General features: G+C 39.4%; 1 protein-coding gene across 2 annotated transcripts; it reads right to left on the bottom strand.

The window, feature by feature from the left end:
• Window positions 1-17,050: 17,050 nt before the first annotated feature.
• Window positions 17,051-23,062, bottom strand: LOC143272862 (leukocyte immunoglobulin-like receptor subfamily B member 4A). Of its 2 annotated transcripts, XM_076569407.1 has the most exons (11): window positions 22,948-23,062; window positions 22,771-22,806; window positions 22,288-22,572; window positions 21,847-22,149; window positions 20,807-20,842; window positions 19,929-20,048; window positions 19,634-19,718; window positions 19,521-19,558; window positions 19,243-19,295; window positions 17,933-18,088; window positions 17,051-17,856 (listed from the first exon to the last, which is right to left on the bottom strand). In XM_076569407.1, the coding sequence occupies exons 1-11, from the start codon at window positions 22,979-22,981 to the stop codon at window positions 17,785-17,787; spliced, it is 1,218 nt and encodes a 405-aa protein (XP_076425522.1). In that variant the 5' UTR covers window positions 22,982-23,062; the 3' UTR covers window positions 17,051-17,784. The 2 variants fall into 2 exon arrangements, with proteins under 2 accessions (XP_076425522.1, XP_076425521.1); XM_076569406.1 differs by having other exon boundaries at window positions 22,771-23,008.
• Between the last annotated feature and the right edge of the window lie 2,720 nt (window positions 23,063-25,782).

Here is a 25,782-nt window from a genome sequence, read left to right as displayed (position 1 = left end):
TTCTTCCCCTTTTCCTCTCCTTCTCTACCTTTTCATCTTTCCTCCTCTCTCTTTTCTTTGTTCTCTTTCTTCCTCTTCCACTTTTCTTATACATTATCTTTCTGGATCTCTGACCTCACTCCTATACCCATACACTTTATTCCTTTTTTTTTTTGCATTCTCACATTGGTTCAGTCAATTTGTCTATTTTAAAACACATTTTCATTAACATATTAATTTCATATAGCAATTGATTTCATTGTGAAATGTTCATGTTTATATAATGTACATTTATATTTGATTTAGAATATTTTCTAATTTTTGAAATTAAAATATAATAAAATAATATTATGGTCTTTTTAATTGTTGTTACACACATATATATGAATATATTTACTTTATTATTTTCCTTTTATTCCTCAACTTTCACTGATTTCATTATTTTTCTTATTAATCTTATTCTAGTTTCATTTTTTAAACCACTGTTTCTAATTGGAACTACTTATCATTTTATCTTTATTAGCATACAGTGTAATGAACTTCCTTAAGGCATCTTCATACTCTTCCTCTCTTCACACTTTACTTCTTTGCACCACCTTCTGCTGGTCCTTCCCCTCCACTTCATCTCCTCTTCCATGTCTTACATTTCCTTCCTCTTTCTCCATCTCTCTCTCTCTTAAGCTCTTTCCCCGTTCACATGGTCAGTTTCTAACTTCATGACCATAACTTCCTGATTCTATGTATAACAAAAATCTAGATTCTGATTTCATTCTGTTTTTCCTTTTCTGTCTCTTCTTTTCTTTAATACTATTTATTTATTTATTTATTTATTTATTTATTTATTTATTTATTTATTTTACAATTTATGCACAGTTTCCCCTTTCACCTCTCCTTCCAATCCCTCTCCTCATCTCCACTCTGTTCCCAGCCCCTACTCTCCTCCTCCTCCATTTCTGTTTAGGAAAGGGCAGGCCTCCCATATTTGCTTTAATCAGCATACAAAGCACTGGAGTTCATCATGACACCCTCACACAGTTAATTCTGCTCATCTTCTTCCCACACCTCTCCCTTGTAGCCCCTGTACTAGTCATTTCTTTCCCCCTCATGTCCTCTTCCATGTCACATGTCTTTCACCATCTCTCTGCTACGCTCTTCCCCTTTCCAGTGGTCAGTTTCATGACTTGTAACTCCCTCATCCTAAGTCTGTTAAAAATCGAGAGTCTGCCTTCATTTTAAGTTATTCATTTTCTGTCATCTGCTTTTACATACTCGTGTTAATTTCTCTGTTTAAAGGATAAACTGTCCCATGAATGTGGCTGTTTCCCTTGAAAAGGAACTATGATGACCTTCCCTCTCTTGTTCCCCTTAGTGTGTGCTGCTCAAGTGTGACCTCTCACCCGCCTCCCTAGGTCTGTTTTGTAATACCCGACATCTGCTACTATTTCTCCATCTCTACTTTCAGATCTTCTATTCTGTCAGCTGACCTTTCACAGTTTATTTTCCTCCCACTCATGTCATACTTTCTACTTCCTCGTCTCTCTCTCTCTCTCTCTCTCTCTCTCTCTCTCTCTCTCTCTCTCTCTCTCTCCCCTTCCCTCTCTCCCTCCCCCCCCTCTCAATTCCTCTCCTCCGACTCACTGTGCGCAGCATTTTCACGTGTCTGTTTTATTGGTATCGGCTTATCCCTATGGGGAATGTCTGTAAGATTTCTTTCTTCAGCCATCCTAGAATATATGAATGGCTTTGCAACACAGACTGGAAAACCAATTGGATTTGTAGAGAACAGACAATGATTGATAGAGAACCATAGATACCAGACATTGCTCAATGACCCAGGGTTGCAGTATTTTGGAATGAATAACAGATCAACAATAAACATGGAAGAACTGTCAAACTAGGCAGAGAAAAACTATCAGTGCCACCAGTCCCAAGGACAGGTGTGAGATGAAATGTCCAAGTAGTTTTTATTTGTTTTTCCTTGATTGCTATGATGTCTCACATTTCTTGAAGTGTTTTTCAGCTCTTTGAGCCCCCTCTTCTGAGAATTCTGTTTATCAATGTACCCCATTTTAAAATAGGGTTATTTGTTATCTTTTTTTCTGAGACAGGGTTTCTCTGTGTAGCTTTAGTGCTGTCCTGGATCTTGCTCTGTAGACCAGGCTGGCCTCGAACTCACAGAGATACACCTGGCTCTCCCTTCTGAGTGCTGGGATTAAAGGCGTGCACCACCACCACCCAGCCAAATGTGTAGCCCAGGCTGGCCTGGAACTTGTGATCCTCCTGCCTCTGCCTCCTTCAGCAAATCCTACCAGCATGGGCCACCACAACTGGCTATTTGTTATCTTGATAAATATGTTTTTTTGAGTTCATTACTTACATTGGATATAAATCTTCTATTAGATATGGAGGAGGGAAATATTTTTCACTTCTTTGTTTGAATCATGGGGTCCTTTTTAAAACAATTATTCTTCTCTTAGATATTACATCCTGACCACAGTTTCTGCTGCCTTCTCTCCTCCTAGTCCGTCCCTGTACTTCTGCTCTCCCCAGATCCACTCCTGCCCCATTTACCTTCAGAAAAGGGCAGACCTAGCCAGGATAACAACCCAACAGCGCATGTCATGTTGCAATAAGATTAGGCTCATCCCCTCATACAGGAACTTCACAAAGCAACCCAGAATGAGAAAAGGGATTCCAAAAGCAGGCAAAAGAGTCAGAGACAGCCTCTCTTTCCACTTTTATGTGTCTCACAGGAACACCAAGCTATACAACATAACATACATGCAGAGGACCTAGGCCAGACCCATATAGGCTCCTTGACTATCAATTCAGTCTCTGTGAACCTCTAGGAGCCCTGCTCATTTAATTCTGTGGGACATTTTCTTGTGGTGTCCTTGACCCCTCTAGCTCCTATAATTCTTCTGCCCTCTCTTCCCTGAAATTCCAAGAGCTCCACCTAATGTAGATCTGTATCTGCTCCCATCAGTTGCTGGATGAAGCCTCTCTGTTGATGAATATGTTAGGGTCTGGCCCATATGTATAGCAGCACATCACTAGGAATCACTTCATTTACATTTTTAATAGTTGTGTTTTCTTCCTTTCTAGGTTTATCTAGAAAGGACTATCCAGCCTCTGGTTCATGGCCCTTTAGACAGTCTAGGGTGTGGACTCCCACTTGTGGCATGGCTCTCAGGTTTGACCACTCATTGGTTGGCCACTCCTACAAGTTCTGTGCCACATTTATCCCAGCACATCTTGCAGGCAGGACAAATTGTAGGTCAAAGATTTTGAGGCTGTATTGGTGTCCCAGTCCTTCAACTTGAAGCCTTGCCTGGTTACAGAATGTAGCTGGTTAGGGCTCTGTATCCCCCATTACTAGTAGTCTTAGCTAGTGTCACCACTGTAGATTCCCAGGAGTTTCCTTTACACTAGGTTTCTTCCTTGTCCCTGAATTATCTTCTGATACCAGTCATCTCTCTCAGTACTCTCTCCCTCCATCCCTCCACCTTATCCCTCCTCTTCCCATCCCTACCTGTCTCTATTCCAACCACAAAAATCTATCCCATTTCCCCTTCCCAGAGAGATCCATGCATATCTCCCTGGAGCCCTCCTTATTACTTAGCCCCTCTGAGTCTGTGGATTGTATCATGATCATCCTTTACTGTACAGCTAATATCTATTTATGAGTGAATACATAAATAGTATCCTTTGATGTTCAGAGGTTTCAAAATTTTCTGAATCCCATTTGTTAATTGTTGATCTTACTGCATTACTGTTCTTTTCCTCAGAAAGTCTTTTTCTTTGCAGATGAGTTCAAGGCTATTTAACATATTTTATTCTATCTTTGATGTTTCTGGATTTGTGTTGAGATCTTTTTTTATCAATTTGGAGATGAGTTTTTTTCCAAGGTGATAAATATGGTTCTGTTTGAATTCTTTTACACTTAGTCATCCAGTCTGAGTAGCATCATTTTCTGAAGATGCCATCTTTTTTTCCAGAAAGTGTTTCTGGCTTCCTCAATAAAAATCAGCAGTCCCTAAGTGCATGGATTCATGCTTGGATTTTCAGTTCAATTCTATCAATCAATGTGTCTGCAATTGTGCCAATACTATGCTGTTTTTATTACTGTATCTATGTAGTACAACTTGAATTTTGGGGTGGAATACCTCCTTCAGTTATTTGATTATTCAAGATTGTTTTAGCTATCCTGATTTGTGTGTGTGTGTGTGTGTGTGTGTGTGTGTGTGTGTGTGTATGTTTCGATATGCAGCCCAAATTTATCTTTTAAAGATATGTATTGAATTGTATTAGAATTTTGATTAGGAAAGCATTGAATCTGTAGATTACTTTTTGTAGATTTCCATTTTACTGTTGTTATTTCTACCAATCCATGAGTATGGGAAATCTTTTAATATCCTCTTCAAGTTCTTTTTTAAATAACTTGGTATTTTTATCATAGAATTCTTGGTTGGAGATACTCCAAGATATTTTATATTATTGGAAGCTATTGTGAAAGGTGTTTAACCAATTAGTTTCTCAGTCTCTTTGTTATTTGTATATAGGAATACTATTGATTTTTGTGAGTTAATTTTGTATCCAGCTACTTTGCTGAAAGTGTTTGTCAGCTGCAGGAGCTGCAGGCATCTCCCTGTGGAATATGTAGAATCACTCATGCATCCTATCATATCACTTGTAAATATAGATGTGTTGATGTCTTACTTTTTAATCTGCATCCCCTTTATCTCTTCCAGCTGTCTTGTTGCTGTAGCTAAGACTTCAAGTACTAAATGAAATAGTTATGGAGAAAGCAGACAAATTTGCCTTTTTCCCAGTTTTAGTAGAATTTCTTTTATTTTCTCTATGTTTAAATTGACGTTGACTGTGGACTTGGTCTAAACTGCCTTTATTAATGTGGAAGTATGACCCCTTTTCCTTAAACTCTCCAGGATTTCTATGACAAAGTGGTACTGGATTTTGCAAATGGTCTTTTGTGCATCTAATGAGATGTTCATGCAATTTTTGTGTTTGTTTATGAGTTGGATCACATTTATCAATTTACAGATGTTGAATCATTTCTACATCTCTGGGATGTAGTCTACATTATTCAGTGGAATGTCCTTTTGATGTGTTTTTGGGTTCAGTTTGCAAGAGTTTTATTGTACATTTTTACACTCTGATTTCATAAATAAAATTGGCATGCATTATCTTTTTTTGGTCTTTATATCACTTCATTGTCAGCATAACTGTGGCCTCAGAAAATGATTTGGGCAATAATCCCTCTTTTTCCACTTTGTAGAATAAATTGAGGAGCCTTGGCATTAACTGTTTTTTGAAAGTCTGGTAGAATTTTGTGGTAAAACCATCAGTTCCTGGGCTTTAGTTGTTGTTTGTTTTTTGTTTTGTTGTTTTTGATTTTGGAGACTTTTAATGACTGATTTTACTTCACTAGGGGACATAGGTCTGTTTAAGTTGCTCATCTAATCTTGATTCTTCTTTTGAAAAATGGCATGTATTGAGAAGACTGTTTGCTTTTTCTTTCTCTTTTTAAATTTTATTTATTCTTCTCTCATATAATACATTGTGATCACAGCTTGTCCTCCTTCTACTACCTTCAATTCCCTCCCTACCTCCCCTCTTCAGCAGGTCTCCTCTTCTCCCATCTCCCTCCTCAGAAAAAAAGCAGACCTCTCAAGGCTATCAATCCAACACATACAAGATACAATAAGACTCAGCACATATCCTCACATCAAGGCTGGATGGGGTAACCCAGTAGGAGAAAAATGGTCCTAAGAACAGGTAAAATAATCAGAGACAGCCCCACTCCCACTGTCAGGAGTCCCCACAAATACTAGGCTAACAAGTATAGCACATAAGCAGAAGACCTCACACAGACTCCTGCAGGCCCTGTGATTGCTGCTTCAGTCTCTGTGAGCCCCCAAGTACTTTGCTTATTTGATTCCTTGGGCCAAGCTCTCCTGGTATCTTTGACATTTCTGGCTCTCACAATTCTTCTCCCCCTCTTTTGAGGTGTTCCCCAGGCTCTAAGGGGAGGGACTACGTGGAGGCTTCCAAGCTGGGTTCTCTCTCTCCTTAATGTCTGGCCATGGATCTCTGCATATGCTCTCATCATCTGCCAGAATCATCCACTCTGATGAAAACTAAAGTAGGTAACTCCTATCTATGAATATCGCAGAACAACATTAGTAATCATTTTATTGAATTTTTATCCAGTTGTGTTCGATTGTACTCTAGGTCTCTGTGCCACTCACCCCTCCATTCTTGGCAATCCAGGCAATGTCAGTCATGAGCTCTCTCTTGTGGTGTGAGCCTCAAATTAGACAAGTAATTGGTTGGCCACTCACACAAGTTCTGTGCCACCATTGCCCAACACAACTTGTAAGCAAGAAAGATTGTAGTTCAAAGGTGTGTGGCTGGGTTGTGTACCAGTCTCATTACTGGGAACTTTGCATGGCTACAGAAGGTGGACAGTTCAGGCTCCATATCCTCTATAACTATGGCTCCTCACTAGGGTTACCCTCATAGATTCTTGTAATTTTTCTACAATACTATATTTCTATATGGCTCCCCAAATTTCAAGTGTCTCTTCCAGTACTCTCTCCCTTCATCCCTCCTGCCCCATTACTTCCCTCCTCTTCTTATACTCATGTGCTCCCAGTCCACCTGTAAAATCTATTCTATTTTCTCATCCCAGAGAGATCCATGGGTTCCATGCTAGAGCCTTCCTCTTTACCTAACCTCTCTGGGAATACAAATTATAGCTTGGTTATCACTTTCTTAACAGCTAATACCAGTTTATAAGTGAGTACACATCATGTTTGTCTTTCTTGGTTGGGACTTCCTCTCTCTGGATGATTTACATCCATTTACCTGAAAATTTAATGATGTCATTTTATTAAACAGCAGAGTAACACTCCATTGTGTAAATGTACCATGTTTCCTTAATCCATTCTTTAGTTGATGGAAATCTAGTTCTTTTTGTAGTTTCTGGTTATTATAAATAAATCCACTATTAACATAGTTGAGCAAGTGTCTTCATGTAGAATCCTAAATGGTCTTATAATAAAAAACCTGGAGCCAGACATCAGGGTGAAAGCTGAAAGACTGAGAAGCAGAGCAAGCCGCAGATACCACCTCTTACGTCACCAACTCCTCAGTCTGACAGCCTTGCAAGAGAGCAAATTCCTCTCTCCTCCCTCCTTATATTCCTTTCTCTGCCCAGCCATATCACTTCTGTTTCAATCTTCCTAGTGCTATGATTAAAGGTTTGTGATCCCAAGAGCTGGAATTACAGGTGTGTACCACCATTGCCTAACTCTGTTTCTTTTTTAGACTTGATTAATCTTGTGTAGCCCGGCATGGCCTTGAACTTATAGATATCCAGACAGATCTCTTTCTCTCTCTGCCTCCCAAGTGTTAGGATTAAAGGTGTGCGACACCACTGCCTGACCTCTGTGGCTAACTCCATGGCTGGCTCTGTCCTATGATCTTTAGGCAAGCTTTATTTCTTAGAGTACAAATATATCACCACAGATTACCCTTCTTTTGGGTCAATTTTTTCAATTTTCTGAAGAACTACCATATTGATTTTTGCTGTGGATATCACTCTATATAAATAAAACACTGATGGCCAGTGACCAGGCAGGAAGTATAGGCAGGACAAAGAGAGCGGAGAATTGGGGAAACAGGAAGAAGGAAAGAGAGACACTGCAGCCACCACCAGGACAAGCAGCATGTAAAGACGCTGGTAAGCCACTAGTCACGTGGCAAGGTATAGATTTATAAAAATGGGTTAATTTAAGATAAAAGAACAGTTAGCAAGAAGCCTGCCATGGCCATTGAGTTTATAAGAGATATAAGTGTCTGAGTGATTGTTTTATACATGGATTGTGGGACTGCGGGGCTTGGGGAACCTGAAGAGAAGCCCTCCAGCAACAAATGGCGCCCAACGGCTCGAGTTTCCACCTTAAACCTGAGAATATTTAATAACCAATTCTAAACAGAGCCAAAACCAGGTTCCTGCTTCTTGTCTCCTACGGCAGCTAGACACCACAAAACGCGGGTTTGAACTACTGGTGGATTCCTGGCTTGTGTGTTTGACCAGCAGTATGGCGTGAATGAGGCGTCTGCCAGCCACACATTATGCTGTGTGGTAGATTTAGTCTTTACTAGTATTAAGAGAGAGAGAGAGAGAGAGAGAGAGAGAGAGAGAGAGAGAGAGAGAGAGAGGTTTCTGGGCTACATGCTGCTTTAATAAAAGCTTAGACCCACTATTTCTGAGACTTGATGACTCACAGAACTGGCGGAAAACGCCATGTTGGTAAGCTGAAATGGGCGGAGCCAGCAGCCACACCGCCATTTCAGTCTTAAAATGGTGCAGTTTAAACCAATAGGCTCAAGGTAATATAAAAAATAAGCCACGTAAAGATGGCTACCACACAGAGAATCTGGATTATGTTCTCTTTGATATTCGTAACTGAAGAAAAACATTTGATTACAAAAGCTGTTGAGTTATGCCAAAATGTATATTTTAAAGGTACCTTCACTTCAAAATTTGGATATAAGGATATGTTACTTTGGAAAAGAGGTTTTGCTTTTGTTTCCACAGAAAGCCAGAGGCTGTGGATTTGTTCCAGTTTAAGATACATCAGGTTTCACCAGCCAAGACCCTCTGAAAGGTCTCCGATGACACCATGACCCAGATGATCCAACATCCAGAGTGGTTTCAAGACAACTGGTTCACACACATAATACATCCTCAAGGACTACCCCATAGGCCTAAAATTTTCATTGCTTCTCCATAAGATACAGCGCCCCCCTCCAGCAGGAAGTAGTAAGAGATGCTACGCCCAAATTCCCAAATATACCAAGCTGGCTTTAGAGGTGGAATTGGCTCACTCCCCCTCTAAATATGTCCCCAGACATATTGCTTTAAAAAAAAAGGGTTAAGAGATTCTTGTGTCCCAAATCAGAAGAGCCCTCTGGTGTGGGACAGAGAAAAACCAATATTTACGACAGGTTGATTATAAATGTGATCTCTTTCTAAAAAAGAAAAGGGGATATGATATAGATATATAGGAGGTTATGGAGATGATAAGATAAAAGGGTAGATTAATGAACCTACTTTTAAAGAACAACTTGTTTAAAATGTTTTACATTGATATAGATTTTAGTTTATGTTTAAAATGTTTTACATTGGTATAAATTTTAGTTTATTGATATAAACTTGAAGTTAATTTTGTTATACTGTATATATATTTCTATTCTTGTTTAAGGTACTATGTTTATGTAACTCATTTAAAATTGTAATGGATAATTAAAAAATAGATTAATAATTAGTCATCTATGATAATCATATCTGTAGCCATGTTAGTTAAGTCTTCTAGATATACATAGATATATTTCAGATAGATAGGTAATCATCAAACACTTCATAGACCTAGAGAATATGGCATTTAAATAACTTAAAATTCTGTTGACGTGAGACACAATTGCTCCTGGCTGCACCAATTGATCCGGAGAGAATGTTGGGCTTCTAAGACATTTCCATTTGGAAGTTTGTCTTTTTGGCACAAAATGGCCTACTGGGCAAAGAACTGCCCTTGCCTTGATGGCTGACAGTACAAATGCAATGCTGTCCTTTCTGGACAAGCAGGACACAAGGAAAGCGACCACTGTACTCTGCCAAGACAGGGTAAGATGGTCTTCCAGAATTTCTGCTTCTGAAAATGGTCTGTCAGATACTCTAGGCCTGTAGCCAATTTGAATACACCAACAATGCTGAAAAACATTAGGTAACTGTCCAGGCTGCCAGCTGTCTTGGTCTATTCTTGCAAGATTCCCGAAAGTTGCTTGCATCCATCTACCATTTCTCAGGTACCATTATGTTCCTTCTCAGGTCTTTGATGTGGTTGAAGACTAGATAGTTGTAATTTCCTCAGTTATGATAAAAGATAAGTTAGATATAAAACCTTAAACTCACAAATATAAGATAGATAGGACATCTTTAATACTGTAACTGTAATTCTTGCTCGATAATTGTTTTGTTATATGTACATTTACCATGTTAAAGTTAAAACCTTCCTTTTTAAAAAAAGAAGAAAATGGGAAGTGCTGTGGATATCACTCTATATAAATAAAACACTGATGGCCAGTGACCAGGCAGGAAGTATAGGCGGGACAAAGAGAGAGGAGAATTGGGGAAACAGGAAGAAGGAAAGAGAGACACTGCAGCCACCGCCAGGATAAGGAGCATGTAAAGACGCCGGTAAGCCACCAGCCACGTGGCAAGGTATAGATTTATAAAAATGGGTTAATTTAAGATAAAAAGAACAGTTAGCAAGAAGCCTGCCACGGCCATACAGTTTATAAGTGATATAAGCATCTTTATAAGTGGATTGTGGGACTGCAGGGCTTGGGGAACCTGGAGAGAAGCCCTCCAGCAACAGATTTCCATAGTGACTGTAGAAATTTTGCATGCCAAGCATCAATAGAGGAGTGTTCCCCTTATTCTACATTGCCAGCATGAGCTGACACTTGTGTTATTGATCTTAGCCATACTGACAGACGTGAGATGAAATATCAAAGTGGTTTTAGTTTGTATTTCCCTGATGGCTAAGAATGTTGAATATTTCTTTAAGGATTTTTCAGTCATTTGACATTCCTTTATTGGTCTTAGATCTGCACCCCATTTTTAATTACATTATTTGGTTTGTTCATGTCTAATTTCTTGACTTCTTTATATATCTTGGCCATCCATTTATTTTAGAATTTATTTGATGGAGTACTGGATTTTAAAATATGCCCTTTGATTGTATATATTTCCTTGGTGTTTGTTGTCATGTCCATGGGTTAACTCTAATTTTATTAATTTGGATATTGTCTCCATGCCTTTTAGTTCATTTGGATAAGTGTTTGTCAATCTTATTTTCTCAAAGATCCAATTCTGTTTCATTTATTCTTTGTATTTATTTATTTTTCTATTGTATTAATTTCAGTCCTGAGTTTATTATTTTTTGTGTGTTTTTTCTTTTTGTTCCCAGTTTTCCATGTGTACTTTCAGGTTCCTTGTGTATTATCCTTAGAGTATTTTTATTTAGGTAATGAGTGCTATGATTTTGCCTCTTTGAACTGCCTTCATCGTGTCCCATAAGTTTGGGCTGTCTACTATGTATATCACTGCCATCTATAAGTATGGTGTATCTATCTCTTTAACATCTATTATCTGTCTATTTATATCTACTGATCATTCATCCATCTATGTATCATCTATCAATCTATCTATCTATACCTAACTATATAGCAGTTATCTGTCAATTGATCATCATTGTTCTATCATCTTCATTCTATTGATCAAACACTCTGTCAGTCAATCATCTGTGTATTTGTTATCCTTTATCTTTCAGTTATCTATTTATTGACTTTCCCAAATATCTTTTTTTATCCGGTATCCATTTTCATCTTTTTCTACTTCATTTATTTTATCATAATGAAGTTGATAGATAAGAGAATATTCATAATTCAATTTTCATCCATGTATTTTTAGACTTCTAGAGTTTGTGAGTGTGAATCAAGAGTATTATTTTTCCACCTTCTTGGTGGCATCAAATCCCATCTGTTATTTCATTCACATGAGTCTTACCTTAAACTCAACTGAGTAATTTCTTTTTAGATCAAAAATTTTCATGATCAAATCTACTTCATTATTAGCTACTTACTCAAAAATTTCAACCAACATACCTTAGCATAGAAAGATATATCATGTATATGTGGTAGTTGGGGGCACTTACAGTCTTTCACACCCACCATTTGAAAATGACACTATTGTGAGACTTTTGTTTGGTGAAGAACAACATATCCAAAACTGTTCACCCAAGAAAGGAAATCCACAACAGACCAATGATTACATTAAAATCCAACTTTGTGAAACAATGTGTTAATTGAGATTACCAAGAGCAGTATGGATAAGGAGTTACTTATACAAGCAAGGAATGACTCAAAAGCATTACTGAAAGCACAGCTCAACATGGGTGCTTATCGTAAAAGCAGAAACCCTAGAGCTCTCTGAACAATTCTCCGGCAACTCAGCAGATCTAAGAAATCTCCTCTTAGAGCTCAGCAGGCCCAGCTGTCTACTGTTTCTATAGATCTGGGAAGCAGTGAGAGTGAGTCTTGCAAATTTCAGCTCTCTAGGACATGTGAAGTTTGTTTAGCTCTTGAGTCCCCTGAGCCTCTCCACCTCCCACTTTGGGCCAACCATGCTTCAATTCAGAGAAAACTGTTATAAAAAAGGACCTGAAGAACTTAAAAGAGGAGGATCAGTGCACAGGGATGAGAGGAGATCATTAGATCTTTCACTGTGTTCCTCTATCTGTGGGAAGTTATGGCAAGGCTTCAGTGTCTGCCTGGCCAAGCCATGTTCTTCCTCAGGGATAGCATGTGATTCTTCATTGTTAATCTCATAGCAGCTCTGAAATACAAAGAACATGGGGCTCCTGTCCCACATTTCTAAGACATAATACATGAGAAGAGCTTTTCATTTGAACCTGTGACCCCACCATATGCAGGATTCAACAGATGTTATGATTTTAATAATAAAACCCTTGATGAAGTTCCATATACAGTGACACTCTGGTAATTATAATTTCAGGTCACTGATAATGTTTTGAGGGTCAGTTCACCCCCCTAAATCCCCCAACCCTGTAAATTTGATGAAGAGCCTTAGTCATGCTATAATATGTACAACAGTAATGTGTTCGATTAACTTTGATAAAGGCATATTCAATACAGGGAATTGGATACTGTGCCAGCATAATATGATACCCAAAGGACACGCAAAAAAAAAAGATAAGGCTACAAGATGGAATTCAAGTATTAACAAGTTGACATTGGGATGCGGGACTATTCTGAATTATCCTGGATTTATTCAACCACACGGGTTTATACAAAAAATAATGAAAAATACAGTAGTAGGCAAAGCAAACCATCATGAAGAATACACTGTGTTGCCAATTACGACAGTGGAGAAAGGGTCCAAATGCCAAGGAATACATGATGCTTACAGAGCTGGAAGGCTAAAAGAAGTGGATGCTTTCTTGGTGCTTTGAGCAGTATAACAGTCTTGCAGATACTTGATTTATGCAATTGGGGCTTGTTTCAGAATTGTGATCTAAGACACAATTAAAGTAGGATTGTGAAAATATGCACATACACAGTGAGTGGGACAAGGAGAACAGAGAAAGACTCAGAGCTAGAAAGGGCTGAAGAAATAGTAAGAATGGTATGTGCGAAGAGAAAAAAAACTTTAAATAGTCCTAAACCTTAGTAGAAGATTTGAAAGTATTGATTGATAAATAATGGAAGATGTTGATTATTGCAAAACAGACTTAGGGAGGCAGATGATCACAAGTGAGCATGTATTTTAATCAGTATAAACACAGTCTTGAGGATCACCCTTAAATTTTCAGTCCCTCAGTCTCTCCTCTCCAAAATTCTGTCAGTAACTATGAATTCAAGACAGTATGTCACAGGTGAAATAGAAGCAACCAAGTACTACATCTTAGATTCAGAGACCCAGTTACAGCCATCTCATCAGAGTACTGAAGAGATTAGATCATCCTTGGCTGCCACTAAAATCACCTAGCTTTTATGTTAAAAGAAGATCTAGCTTTGGTGGGAGTCCTGTCTTCCTTGCTAACTCACTTTTATTTCAAGACTCACCAAGACACAGAAAGGTGGTGTCCTGTGTGACCACGATGCTGACATTGCCTCAGCACACTTAGCTTCCTGGCTGTGGACTTACACAACAACAGATAATTGTGAGAGAGTGAGAGCCATGGGTTGTGTGAGGTCTGAGTTCTCGACCACAGGATTTCTTCATCTGATACTACATAGGAAAAATGAACAGTTTTTTTTTTAAATACTTAGTTTTCAGTTGCTCTTGGGTAGTGTCTTAGAAAAGGACAGGATTCCATCTGTTTATATTTCAGATGAGAAAGGAAGCTCTCCCCAAAGCCAATGTTTGGTGGTCCTCAAATTTCAGTCTTTTTTGTTTTTATCTTAAATTTATTTTTATTTTTTTTCTTGAAGAGTTTATTTTGCATTCCAGTTAGTCTGAAATTCATTTATGAAGCACAGACTGGCCTTAAATATGAGTTCTTCCTCCTTCAGCCTACCAAATGCTAGGAATAAAGGTGTGCACTACCACACTTGTCTTTAGCTGTTATTTTTTTTTAATTTTTATTTTTAATGGAGGAAAGGTTTACTTAACTGACAGTTCCATCATTGTAGGTAAGTCACCAAGACAGTCACTGGAAACAGACAGTTGGTTACAATGCACCCATAGTTAGAAAGCAGAAATCAAGGATGCATGCATATGCTCAACTTGCCTTCTTAACTCTTGAACAGTTCAGAATATCCTGCCTAGGGAATGGCTCCAACTCCTTAAATAGTTATCAGATTATCACCCCAATTAAACTAAACAGGAAAAAATTTCTCCAGATATGCCCGTAGGCAAATTTCTCTGATTTATACACTCTCTTTTAGACACTATTTTGAAGTACATCTAGAATGTGGCAAGTTGACAAGGAAAAGTAAAGAGCATGCTGGCACAAAAATCAAAATAACACTACTATTTAATATTGCATGAAATATTTAGAAATGAGTTTTCCCACTTGTTTCAGATACACCACTATTTATTACATACATGAAGGCCAAGAAGTTAACACACCGTGGAATTAATTGAGTTTCTTTTTTATTTATGTATTTATTTATTTATTATTGAGGTAACCACAGCTGCTATGAAGTTTGTGTTTTTAATAGCTATGCCATGAACAGAGGCCAAGGTCTCACAACTACTCTCAAATATTCTGGATGTTTGGATCTTTCTAATGCCCTATTTTTCACTATGTTCTCTGAGTCTTTGAAGGGGTTGATATAGGTGTTCCAAGAAGGTTGTTTGTCTCTATATAGTGTTTTAGACCATGTGGGCTAAAGTTGAGGAGAAATGACTAAATTTATTCTTGGAATACTTTAGAGCATGACCTCACCTCATCCTGGTGCTTTCCTTTCTTCTCCTTTTTGGTTCTCTCTTCTGCTTTCCTATTACATGGATTCTGTTACCCATTATTCTTTATTCTCCACCCTCCTTAAGTTCCCTTCCTCTCTATATCACACCCATCCCTACAAGCTTCAGACATACTAATAAAAGATATGGCATCAATAAGTATAAGAGCCAGAGACTTAGGAAGACAAAAGCAAAATGATGTGTCTGGACATGATAGGATCTCAGCATTCCTGAACTCACAGCAGCTGTACTTGCCTGCATAAGACCTACACAAGATCAAGACAGTCAACATTCCAGCACTGAGGGAGGATGAGTATCAGGGACCCCAACTCTTGAATGTGGGAGGAGTTAGAGTGAGTGTTGAATATGATCAAAATACCTGTGTATGCTTATGAAATTAAGAAAAATGTATTAAGATCTCTTTTTATATTTTCGTGATCCTTTTGTTTAATCTGTCTGTCTCTCTTACACACACCTACACACAAACAAACTCATGATATGACACATATGTATATAGACACCATAATGAAACCCCCTTCTTTGTATGGTAACCTAAAAAGTTAATGAAAGATTAAAAAATGTACAAACATATTCTTAAATCTAGCTTCCATGTATAAAAATATGCAGCATTTAACTATCTGTGTCTCTCTTATTTTAGTAAACATAATGATTTCCAGTTGCTTCAATTTTCCTGCAAATATTCCATTTATTTTTATTTTGTGACTGTGTGTTGGGGACACAAAGGTACTTGAGCCCACAGATGATTAAGGAAACCTGCAATGGTAAGCATGCATGGTTGTATTTTTAAAGAAAAGATATAAGACCTGGTTTTCACCCAGAAGGCTGGGTAATGGGGATGATAAATAGCCTGTTGGTTTGTGATTTCTAATGGGCCAGGCTATATCAAGCTCTCACAATCAAGACCAGGGATACTTAAGATTCTAAACGACCCTTAAATTATTTATAGAGCTAGAAGCTTCCCCATGCTCCTACAACCAGAACCAGAGGTGACTCATAGCCTAAATTACCTCTAAGCTATAAATATGAACTCTGAGGACTGAATGAACACTGCTAAGGAACAGCTTCTCTGTCTCTGTCTTTTTTCTTCCAGATTTACACAAGAAACCTCTTCTGTCAGACCTGATGGGCCCTGTGGTGTTGTAAGAAGAAAACATGACATTGTCCTGCATCTCTGAGCATCAGTTTGGCATGTCTCATCTCTCTAGGGAAGGGCTGATAAGATTTTGTCTTGCTGAAGCACATACTGGTTTTGAGCATGAGTCTCGACTTCATTTCATTCCTAGGGACCTCTGCAATCTAACTGGTTAGACCAGTTCTTGAAGAGACAACTATGTTGAGTATCTCAAAATTCTATATAAACAAAAGACTCACTCATTTTATTGGTATATGTTAATAATATTTAATGATGTTATACAAAATAATGGGTCTCATGACAATTTCTTTTGTGGATATGTATTTTGATCACATCCCCACCCAACTATCCTGAATTTCTTCCACTCCAGCTGATATCTTCCAGACACTGGACCTTAAAATATGCTGTCTTTGTAACTCAAATGCTGTTTGTCAAAGTCTTCTCTCATCAGAAGCATGTATATATGTCTTTAATATTTCACTGTAGACTTCCCATCAATTATAATGCTTTATAAGATCTGGCAGAAGTAAGGTACATGCTATTTCTCACATCATTCCATTACTATGCTGCTGAAAAGGTAGTTCCTCTGAATTGAAAGATTATCTTTTGGAAGTGGAATTATTCAGACGCAGGAAGAAAAGAAAACCTCAGAATTCTCAGGAATATCCTGAAGCATACAAAATTCACAGATTTACAAGGGCCATCCAAAGTTATATGAGTAATAACAATAGCTGAGGAGATGAGATCTTTCAATTAGCCAAGTGTCCTATAAGTTGTATAGGGAGCTTCAGGGATGCAGCTTTTATGAGTCATCACACATGCTACTTTGGGCTTTTGGTAATGCAGCCACTTTTGACTCACCCATGTTCCCATAATTACCCTTCCTCCATGATTCCTCAAGTAATCCTAATAAATTCATCAGTTCAGTAAAATAGATGTGGCTCGATCATTTATTGGATCTGTCATTGGTGCCCTATGTGATATCAACAGATGTTTGCTCATATCTCCCCAGAAAGAGTCACACAACCTATGTACACAATAACAAACCTAAAATATGGTTTCTATTTCTGTGATAAAACCCCATGACCAAAAGCAACCGGGAGTGACAGATGTTGGCTTAAATCGTTTACATATACCAGGTGACAGTCCAGTGAGGGAATCCAAGCAGGAACCTGGAGTCAGAAAGTTAAGCAGATTCGATGGAGGTTCACCACATACAGAATTGCTCCCCATGGTTTCACAGCATTTTTGCTTATACAACTTAGAGGACCTTATCCAGCGGGGCACCACCAACAGTGAACTAGGTTTTCCCACATCAACCATGAGTCAAGAAAATGCCCAACAGAATTGTCCAAAGACTAATACTGTGGAGCCAATTTCTCAGTTGAGAGTTCTACTTCTCAAATGACTATAGCTTGTGCCATGTTGACAAAACCAACAAGGATACTATCCCATATGTTCTCTTTTACATTTTCATGCCTGAATTATGAGATGAACAAATAGTATCTCAGATGTCCTTAGTTTCTGTCCGTGGAATGTGGGGTCAGAGTCTTTTTTCTTTTATGGCTTCTTACTGGTATTCCAGTGTCCTTCTACATAACTGGGCATAGGTCACATCCTGCGGTTCCTTGGATGTAGTAGCCTGGAGAGGGACAGAGTTGGAGGAAGGTATGTGCTTGGCACTAGCAACTTCTGGAGCTGGTATGAACAGAACCTACCTGAGGGTACATCTCTCTGTTCTCTCCTGATTGATTATTCTTCGTGTCCAGTACTTTTCCTGACAATGGGGAAGGAGAGGTACTTCCTGCTATATGAAGCCTGGAGGGTTTCACCTGGGCATACACAATTCTCTGGGGTTCTTCACCAGATGGCTTCTGCAGCAAGGAGGCAATGAGATGGATAAAGTGACTCCTAGTTCTATTCAGGATCTCCTTTAGACAGAGAAAGCCTTTAGAAATTTAATTCACATCATATCATTACTAATGGAGTCTTCATAGGCTTCCTGAGACCTTGGGGAATCTGCAAGTGTCCTTCCCATAGTTCTGGCCTGTTATCCTCACACTAACTCCTGTTTTCCCTGATCCAGCAATATTCTCAGCTTCCTGTCTGAAGACCTTGGAACCTTCTGTATTTTCTGCTGGTTAATTAGGTGTCTGTGTGGACCTCTTCCGGTATCTCCTCAGAAAAGTCTTCAGTAAAAGTCTCAGTAAAAGTCTTCCCTTGTGATTCACACCGGCTCTGTGTACCTCACAGTACATCCATTTTCTCTGTTACCCTTTTCCTAATAGCACACCACACCAGAATCGTTCTTCAGTTATACACATCTCATTTCTTAGCCTTGAGGTGAGCTTGGAGTGGATGAGGAACTGTGTTCCTTGATGTGTTTGAAGCCCTTAAGGAAAGCTATAACAAGAAGATGCTCTATGTGCTAGCTTATAGTGCTGTAAGCCTTAGTTTTGTAAATGTGCCTACTTTTCTGAGTTAGTGCACAATGCTTCCACTATTTCTTTGTATATCTGTTCTAAAGCTTCCCTCCCTGCCTTGTGGCTGCCAGCCATCACCTAGCTGATCTTTATCCTGGCTCTCCTCAGACATGGCTTTCACTCCATTTCCCTTCTCTATTTTCTTTTTTTTCCTCCAGGAAGCTGCTGAGATTTACAGGTTACCTTTGATTTTTTTTTCAAACACTAATGAAATTGTTCTCAAGCTTAAAATAAAGAGGCTTTCTGTGGATGACAGGGTGAATGAGTATAGGAGGATCTTGAGAAATGAGGGCACAGTGACTCATATGTCCTTTTAAGTCTTTAGACACATGCTAAGCAACAGACAGATGACACACATCCAGAAATGAGACAGGAGAGAAGGGTCATGTAGTCGTAGTGAAACCAAGAAGAAGAGATCATAGTTCATAGAGACAAATTCTTCCAGAATGGAGGGATCAGCTGTGACTGATACTGCCACAAAGAGGGTGTAATAGACCAAATTGGGCCATAAGCTCTTATCACTGTGAATGTGGCAGCAGTCTTACCCAACTGTCCAGCTCTACACTCTCCTCAGGTTGTGGGTCTATCGCAGAAGCATCTGTCAGGTTAGAACAAAGGAGTTATCTCTTGGCTATGGAATCTCTCAGTCTCCTAGACCCATGCCCTTGTCCCACAAGGAGAGAGAGTACCATGGAGTGTGATGAAATCTCTGGGTTCATTGTGAAAGTTCAGTCCCTCAGAGTGTTGACCCCAGACCCTTCCTATCAGTCTTGTGGTGTCAACATTTAGAGCATCTCCCTCCCCAAGGACCTCTTATTCTCACCCTGGTTTTCTTCCTTGATGGCAGCATCTGGGCTGGATCTGAGGAGACAGGGATTATCAGATAGCAGTGAGGTCTATGGCAGGTGGGAGTCTGGGTCTCTGGGCAGGAGTTACCTCTTCTGAGGGACTCTATCTCTGGCTTTTGGGTCTGTATCCCCTTCAAGAAGTTGCAAGTTGGTCTCCCTTTGGTCTGCATGAACTGAAAAAGTATAAGCTAGTTGGATGGGAAGGCTCTAACAATAGAAAATTTCAGAGGAAGAAATGGGATGTAAAAAACATCCTGTAAGTATACAAATACTGCAGGAGATGGAAAACCTTACAAAATATTTGAAAATTTCACCGATCTGAAGGCTACATGTTTTATTTACTCACCACATCCATACACCCAAGTCACTATTACCCTACTTACCTGCCTTCTTCTCTTTGCCTTTACACTGATGTCGGAAGAGGATGAGAAGAATAAGGAGGAAGAAAAGCAGGAGGAGGGTGACCAAGACTCCAATCAGAACCTTCTGGTACCTTCCCAATCCTTAGGCACAGTTGGCATGGTGCATGAAGAAAAGATGTTATTTACCCAGGCACCTATTTTATGCCCAGCCCACTCATAGCTTCCGTCCTCACAATCATGCAGCATGGAATTGTTTCCATTACCCAGACAGAAGGATTAAAAGAGATGGGGTTTGAACCCTACACCTGACTTTCAGCCTTGTCCTCACTACAAAGGATGAGGTACTTGTTCTAGAAAGAAAGTTCCAGAATATCCTGCCCTAACTATGAGTCTTTTCCAATGTAGTGTAGTGTGTCACCATTCTTGTGGCAGAGGGGACATAGTCATTCCAAAACTGGTGTCTGATGGATGAGACTCCTGTTCATTCAGGAGGTTACAGCCAAGGACAGTACAGGAAGTAAATTGAAGTCTGGGTAAACAATTTCCTTTATACTTGCAGAAATCAAGGTAAAGACTCAGAGAAGGTGATTTTCCTCAAGTCTGGATCTCAAAAGACCATTGTGATTTTCCTTCACTATTCAATAAAACTTGTCCAGGAATCTACATGCTAGGAAGAAACTCCATTAGGGAATTCAAGGCTCCAGTGAATCAGAGGTTGGTGTTAACAAGGGTATGGGATCTAGGTAGAGAGATATATTGAGGCCGTGGCTATGTGAGGAACAGATTATCTAAGTGGGGAGCAATCAAGTACTTTCAATTTATGAACTTCAGAGGAGGCTTCACCGCCCCACAATGATCCCACTATTTCTGTATCCACTGGCCATGAGAGCTCTACTTACCATTCTCAGTGTGGGTGGGAGAATGGTCCTTGGATTCTGCCAGAAATAGAAGGAGAAGTAAGTATTTGGACTTCAAGCACTTGACTATGGCCTGTCAGTTTCTACATCAATCTGGACTTTAAGTACTTCCAACTTGCTATCACCTTGTTAGAGATCAGATTTTGTGCCTCTGGATTCCTATTTGTCTGTCAAGATCACAGCTCAGGTCCACCAAGCCTCAATAAAGCATAGCACTGAAGGTAAGGAAAGGATTGAGACTCTGAGGGACACAAAACTTCCTGATTGAGTCTGTGCATCATTTTTTTACCACAAGCCTTTGATGACCAGCTGTTATCATGAGACTGTGCCCTTCATTTATGGAAATAAAGATAAACAGAAAATGAGGGACAGAAGATGCCATTGCAGACTGTTCACATTAGGTTTTGCTAACTTAATACAAGATAGAGTCATCTGGGAAGAGGCAACTTAACTTGGAAATATGCCTCCATCATATTGACCTGTAGGCAAGGGTGTGGAGGCATTTTAATGATTGCCTGATAGTTGAAGTGGGAGTGAGACAGCCAAGCCCACTGTGCTTGGTTCTAACTCTGGGTAGTTGGACCTTGATGATATAAGAAAATAGTCTGAGAAAAAACACTGGAGAGTAAACCTGTAAGCCATGTTCCACCATGGCCTCTGTTTCAGTACCTACCTCTAATTACCTTCATGATGGACTGTAAACTATAAGAAGAAATAAAATCTTTCTTCCACATGTTACTTTAAATCATGGTGTTTCATCACAAAAATAGAAAACTTAAGCAGTACAGAGACAATGTCTGATCACTCCATATACTGTCTATTCTCAAGCCTTCCTGCTAAATTTCAATGAGTCACTGAGGGGAGTAATTGCATCAGGGGATTCTTAAGGCTGGTGCTCTATGAGGTATGAAATTCTTTGGGACTTTTGAGTTTCATTATTTTACTTTGAGGTTAGAAAGCTTCTCAGAGCAGATCCCTGGGTGACACTCTGCATTAAGAAAGGTAGTGTCAGGGGTTCTTACCTGAGACCAAGAGGTGAAGGGAGTCACTTGATTTTGACCACAACTGGGGATGGTTCCTAAAATATCCATAGCATCTGAATGTACCATTGTGGATGATGGTCACAGGGTCCAGAACAAAATGAGCTTGAAACTCCCTATTGGCACTTTGCAGTGATTCCAGGGTCCATTGGAGGTGGTGCTTTCCTTCCTGGGTCAGAATAAATCTACCAAATCCCAGTGATGAACTACACTGCATGGTTATGGTCTCTCCTAAGGTCACAGCAGAACTGGGCCAGACAGACAGGCTTGGTTTATCATAGGCTCCTAGGATACAAGGGGAAGTGAAACGAATTTAAGCTTCCCACATTGTACTGCAGGGTTGGTCTCTGAGAAAAGTACCCTGGAGAGCTGAACTCCTTCTGAGTGGAGAGCCTGTGCTGGGAACCCTGACTCTTCACTCACCTGTTAGCACCAGTTCCAGGGTGTCACTGTGCTCTGACCAGCCAGTAGGGCTCTTATAGTAACACTTATATATCCCTGCAAAGTAAACTGTCATGCGTTGGATGTAGAACTTAGCCTTGTCCAAGCTTTCCAGAGGGTATTGTCTGTCCCAAGGATCCGTGCTTCCCTCTTTAAGTAAATGGTACTCCTTGGCCTCCCAGGACCCCTGACACCAAATAGTAACAGGTGCATTTGAGGCAATCACAGAGTGTGGCTCAGCCCAGATTTTGGGCTTTGTGAGGGTTCCTGCAAGGAAATCAAAGGTTGAGTCCTGGTACAATTCTCCCTCAGACACCAAGTCTTAGTAGGGCACTAATGGGCATCACAACATTATCCATAAACTTTACAGATCCCACATTGTGAAGAGATGACCAAGAGGAGAGCAAAATAATGTCTGGTATCCAGAGTGAAGGATAAAATCTTGGGATGGATGGAAACACTCACCTGCCAGGACTGCAGTCTTCTGTCCCACACTCAGTCCTGAAAGAAAATTCACTCTGAGAGATTTTTTCAGTCTGAGAGACAGGGTCAATATCATGGAGTTTCCAGATTCAATAAGACCTGTGTTGGAATAGGGTTTCTTACAGACTTGAGTGTCCACTCTCCCTCTTCATATCTTACCAAGACACAACAGCATTCTGAGCATGGGGACCATAGTGAGTCGTTGTATTTTTCTTGCTTGTGCTCCTGGGGAAGCCTAACCATATTCTGCAGAAACATCAGACAGGCTGTTTTCAGCCTGGAGGCAGGTCCTTCCTGTCATGGGTTTGCCACATCGGTACTATCACCAGCTCACCACAAGAGGAACTTCTCTTTGTTCCTCAGTGCAGGACTTTTGCAAAGTACTCGGCAAAAGGTACTTGGCAAAAGTCCTGCACTGAGGAAAAGTACTTGCACTGAGGAAAATCTTTAAGAAAAAAAATGTTTTTTTCCTCTATTCATCACAGCTTTCTGCCTGTCCTGTGTGTTTTCCAAGCCAATAAAATAAGCATTCACTTGTCACAGCATGTCATTTCACAAGGAGAAACAATTGCAGACCCCAAATATGCAAAAGTAGTATTAGTCAAAATCAACAGTATGGTCTAAGAAAAGATTCATTTATGCTGTTACAAGGAGAGGCCATAATCTCAAGGTAGGTCCATAGACTCAAGTCAAATATTTCCGAATGGCTCAGGTCAGACTCTGCTCTCTTTCCTTCCTAAGCTCCAATGGTCTTCTGCAACTTTAGTCACAATGTCTTGATTCACAGCACCCAAGTACCAACATTTTCTAATTCTGTTCCCTCTTACTGGTTTCTGTGAGATTGACCCTTTGCCTACTTGTTTGCATTCTCAAAAAGTTACTCTTATGTTGAGACCATCAGGCTTAAGTTCTCCTCTGATAAGATAAAAAGGTAGATTATTGAATCAATTACAAAAAGGAACTACTTGTTTTAAATTAAATAAAATAAGTAATGACCTTTTTTTGTCTGAAATTGTCAAATGTTAATGGACTGGACATTGTTAATTTATATAATGGAGTTTTTGTCTGAATCTGTCAAATGTTAATAGACTAGACATTGTTAATGCAGTTCTTGACTGTATATATTGTATAAACATTGTTTTATTAGTTATAAGCTTCCTTTATTATTTAGACAAAAAGTGGAAATGTGGTGATATTGTGTTCCTCCAAATATATTGTACACCCTAATAAACTTATCTTGGTTCAGAGAACAGAACAGCCACAAGACAGACATAGAGGCCAGAAAATGATGGCATACACACCTTTAATCCTAAAAATCTGGAGATCCATCCAGATTTCTAAGAGTTCAGTCCCACTGGAAACAGCCAGTCATGGTGACACATGCCTTTAAACTCAGGAAGTGATGGCAGGAATTAGAAATGTATATAAAGCATGAGGACCAGGAACTAGATAAAGGCTTGTTAAGCTTTTAGGCTTTTAGCAGCAGTTCAGCTGAGACCCATTCAGATGAGTACTGAGAGGCTTTTCAGTCTGAGAAAACAAGACCAGCTGAGGAATTTGTGAGGTGAGGTTGGCTGTGGCTTCTTCTGTTTCTCTGATCTTTCAGCATTCATCACAATACCTGGCTCTGGGTTTATTTTTATTAATAAGACCTTCTAAGATTTGTGCTACACTCCTCCAAGATCCTTAACTTAAGTACTATCTGGTACCAGAAGTAATAAGTTCAGGTTCTAGGCATAAGAATGTAGACACCTTTGGCTTTATTATTCTGCTTGGAAAAGGAATTTTCCACATCCCAATTAAACTTTGGTGACTGGCTGCTTTCATCCCAGGGACATAATATCTACAAGTGCTGGGAATGCCTGCAAGTTGTGGTAATCTATCCCCTGAGGATGACATGAAATACAGATAGGTTTTCCTTATTTCAATTACAGTGGCTGTGATGTCCTCCTATGTTTTTCACAGGACTAGTCATAAAATTTATTAGGGATGATGGAAGGGTTTTGCAATACTTTGGCCCATGCTGGTATTATTCCTTGCTAAAGAAGAAAGATGAAATAGAAAGAGGTACAGGTTTTGTCTGGTGGTATAGCTATATAAAATTTCCCTGACTTCATTAAGGAGCCACTTATCAATGCTTTGGTTTAGTAATCAAAATTAAAGTCACTGGTTCACCACATCATACTTGGGTGGCATTGTATTTTTTTTTCTGTTAATGGTGCTTTATGTAATGTATAACATGGTTTGTTCATGTTACTCCAGTTAAAGTTCCCATAATACTGCACCTTTAACACTGCACTCAACTCCTCTTGGACTAGAGGAGTGTCTCCAAGATGGGCTGAGAAAACCCTAGTTAAACTATCACCAATCACTATTCTCCATTAACCTCTATAATACCTGGAAGACATAAGTAGTTCTTGAGTGTCCAGAAGAGATAACATTTGTAGTTCATCATATCATATAATTATCATTAGATAAATCACAAGAGATATGTTTTGTTTTAAGACAATCAGGAACACAGTAGCCAGAACTTTCAATAACATGAAGAATGTTAAATTTCAAATAGCTGGTATGTTCCCAACACACACTGTCTAAGCCTATTCTCAGTAAGGCATGTCTCCCAGCAATGAAGTTGGGCATTCAGTATATTTCAGAAGGTAGGATTAGGCTTCAGCATACCAACAGGATAAACTATTCAAGGAATACATTCGTTGCACATCTTTCACATTGCTGACCCCCAATCACCAGACATTTGTGGTGGGATGTTGTTTTGTAGGCTGTGAATATGTGTCACTCTGATTGGTTGATGAATAAAACTCTGATTGGCTAGCAGGTAGGAAGGAAGTATAGGTGGGCAAGCACATGAGGAGAATTCTGGGAAGAAGAAGGACAGAGTTGAGATTCACCTGCCAGACACAGAGGAAGTAAGATGACAAGGCAGAACTGAGAAAAGGCACCAAGCCACATGGCTAAACATACTAAAATATGGTTTAA

The sequence above is a fragment of the Peromyscus maniculatus genome, chromosome 1, assembly GCF_049852395.1.
Source record: "Peromyscus maniculatus bairdii isolate BWxNUB_F1_BW_parent chromosome 1, HU_Pman_BW_mat_3.1, whole genome shotgun sequence".
Classification (NCBI taxonomy): Eukaryota; Metazoa; Chordata; class Mammalia; order Rodentia; family Cricetidae; genus Peromyscus; species Peromyscus maniculatus.
Note: the sequence above shows the minus strand (reverse complement) of the source record. Positions and strands in the feature narration are given on the sequence as shown.

Coding starts and splice junctions, on each gene's coding strand:
- LOC143272862 (XM_076569406.1), bottom strand. CDS start 22,864: ATGATATTGACCCTGTCTCTCAGACTGAAAAAATCTCTCAGAGTGAAT. Junction 20,049..20,806: donor TCCCACCCACACTGAGAATG/GTAAGTAGAGCT, acceptor ACTGTGCCTAAG/GATTGGGAAGGTACCAGAAG. Junction 19,296..19,520: donor CATCAAGGAAGAAAACCAGG/GTGAGAATAAGA, acceptor CTAACCTGACAG/ATGCTTCTGCGATAGACCCA.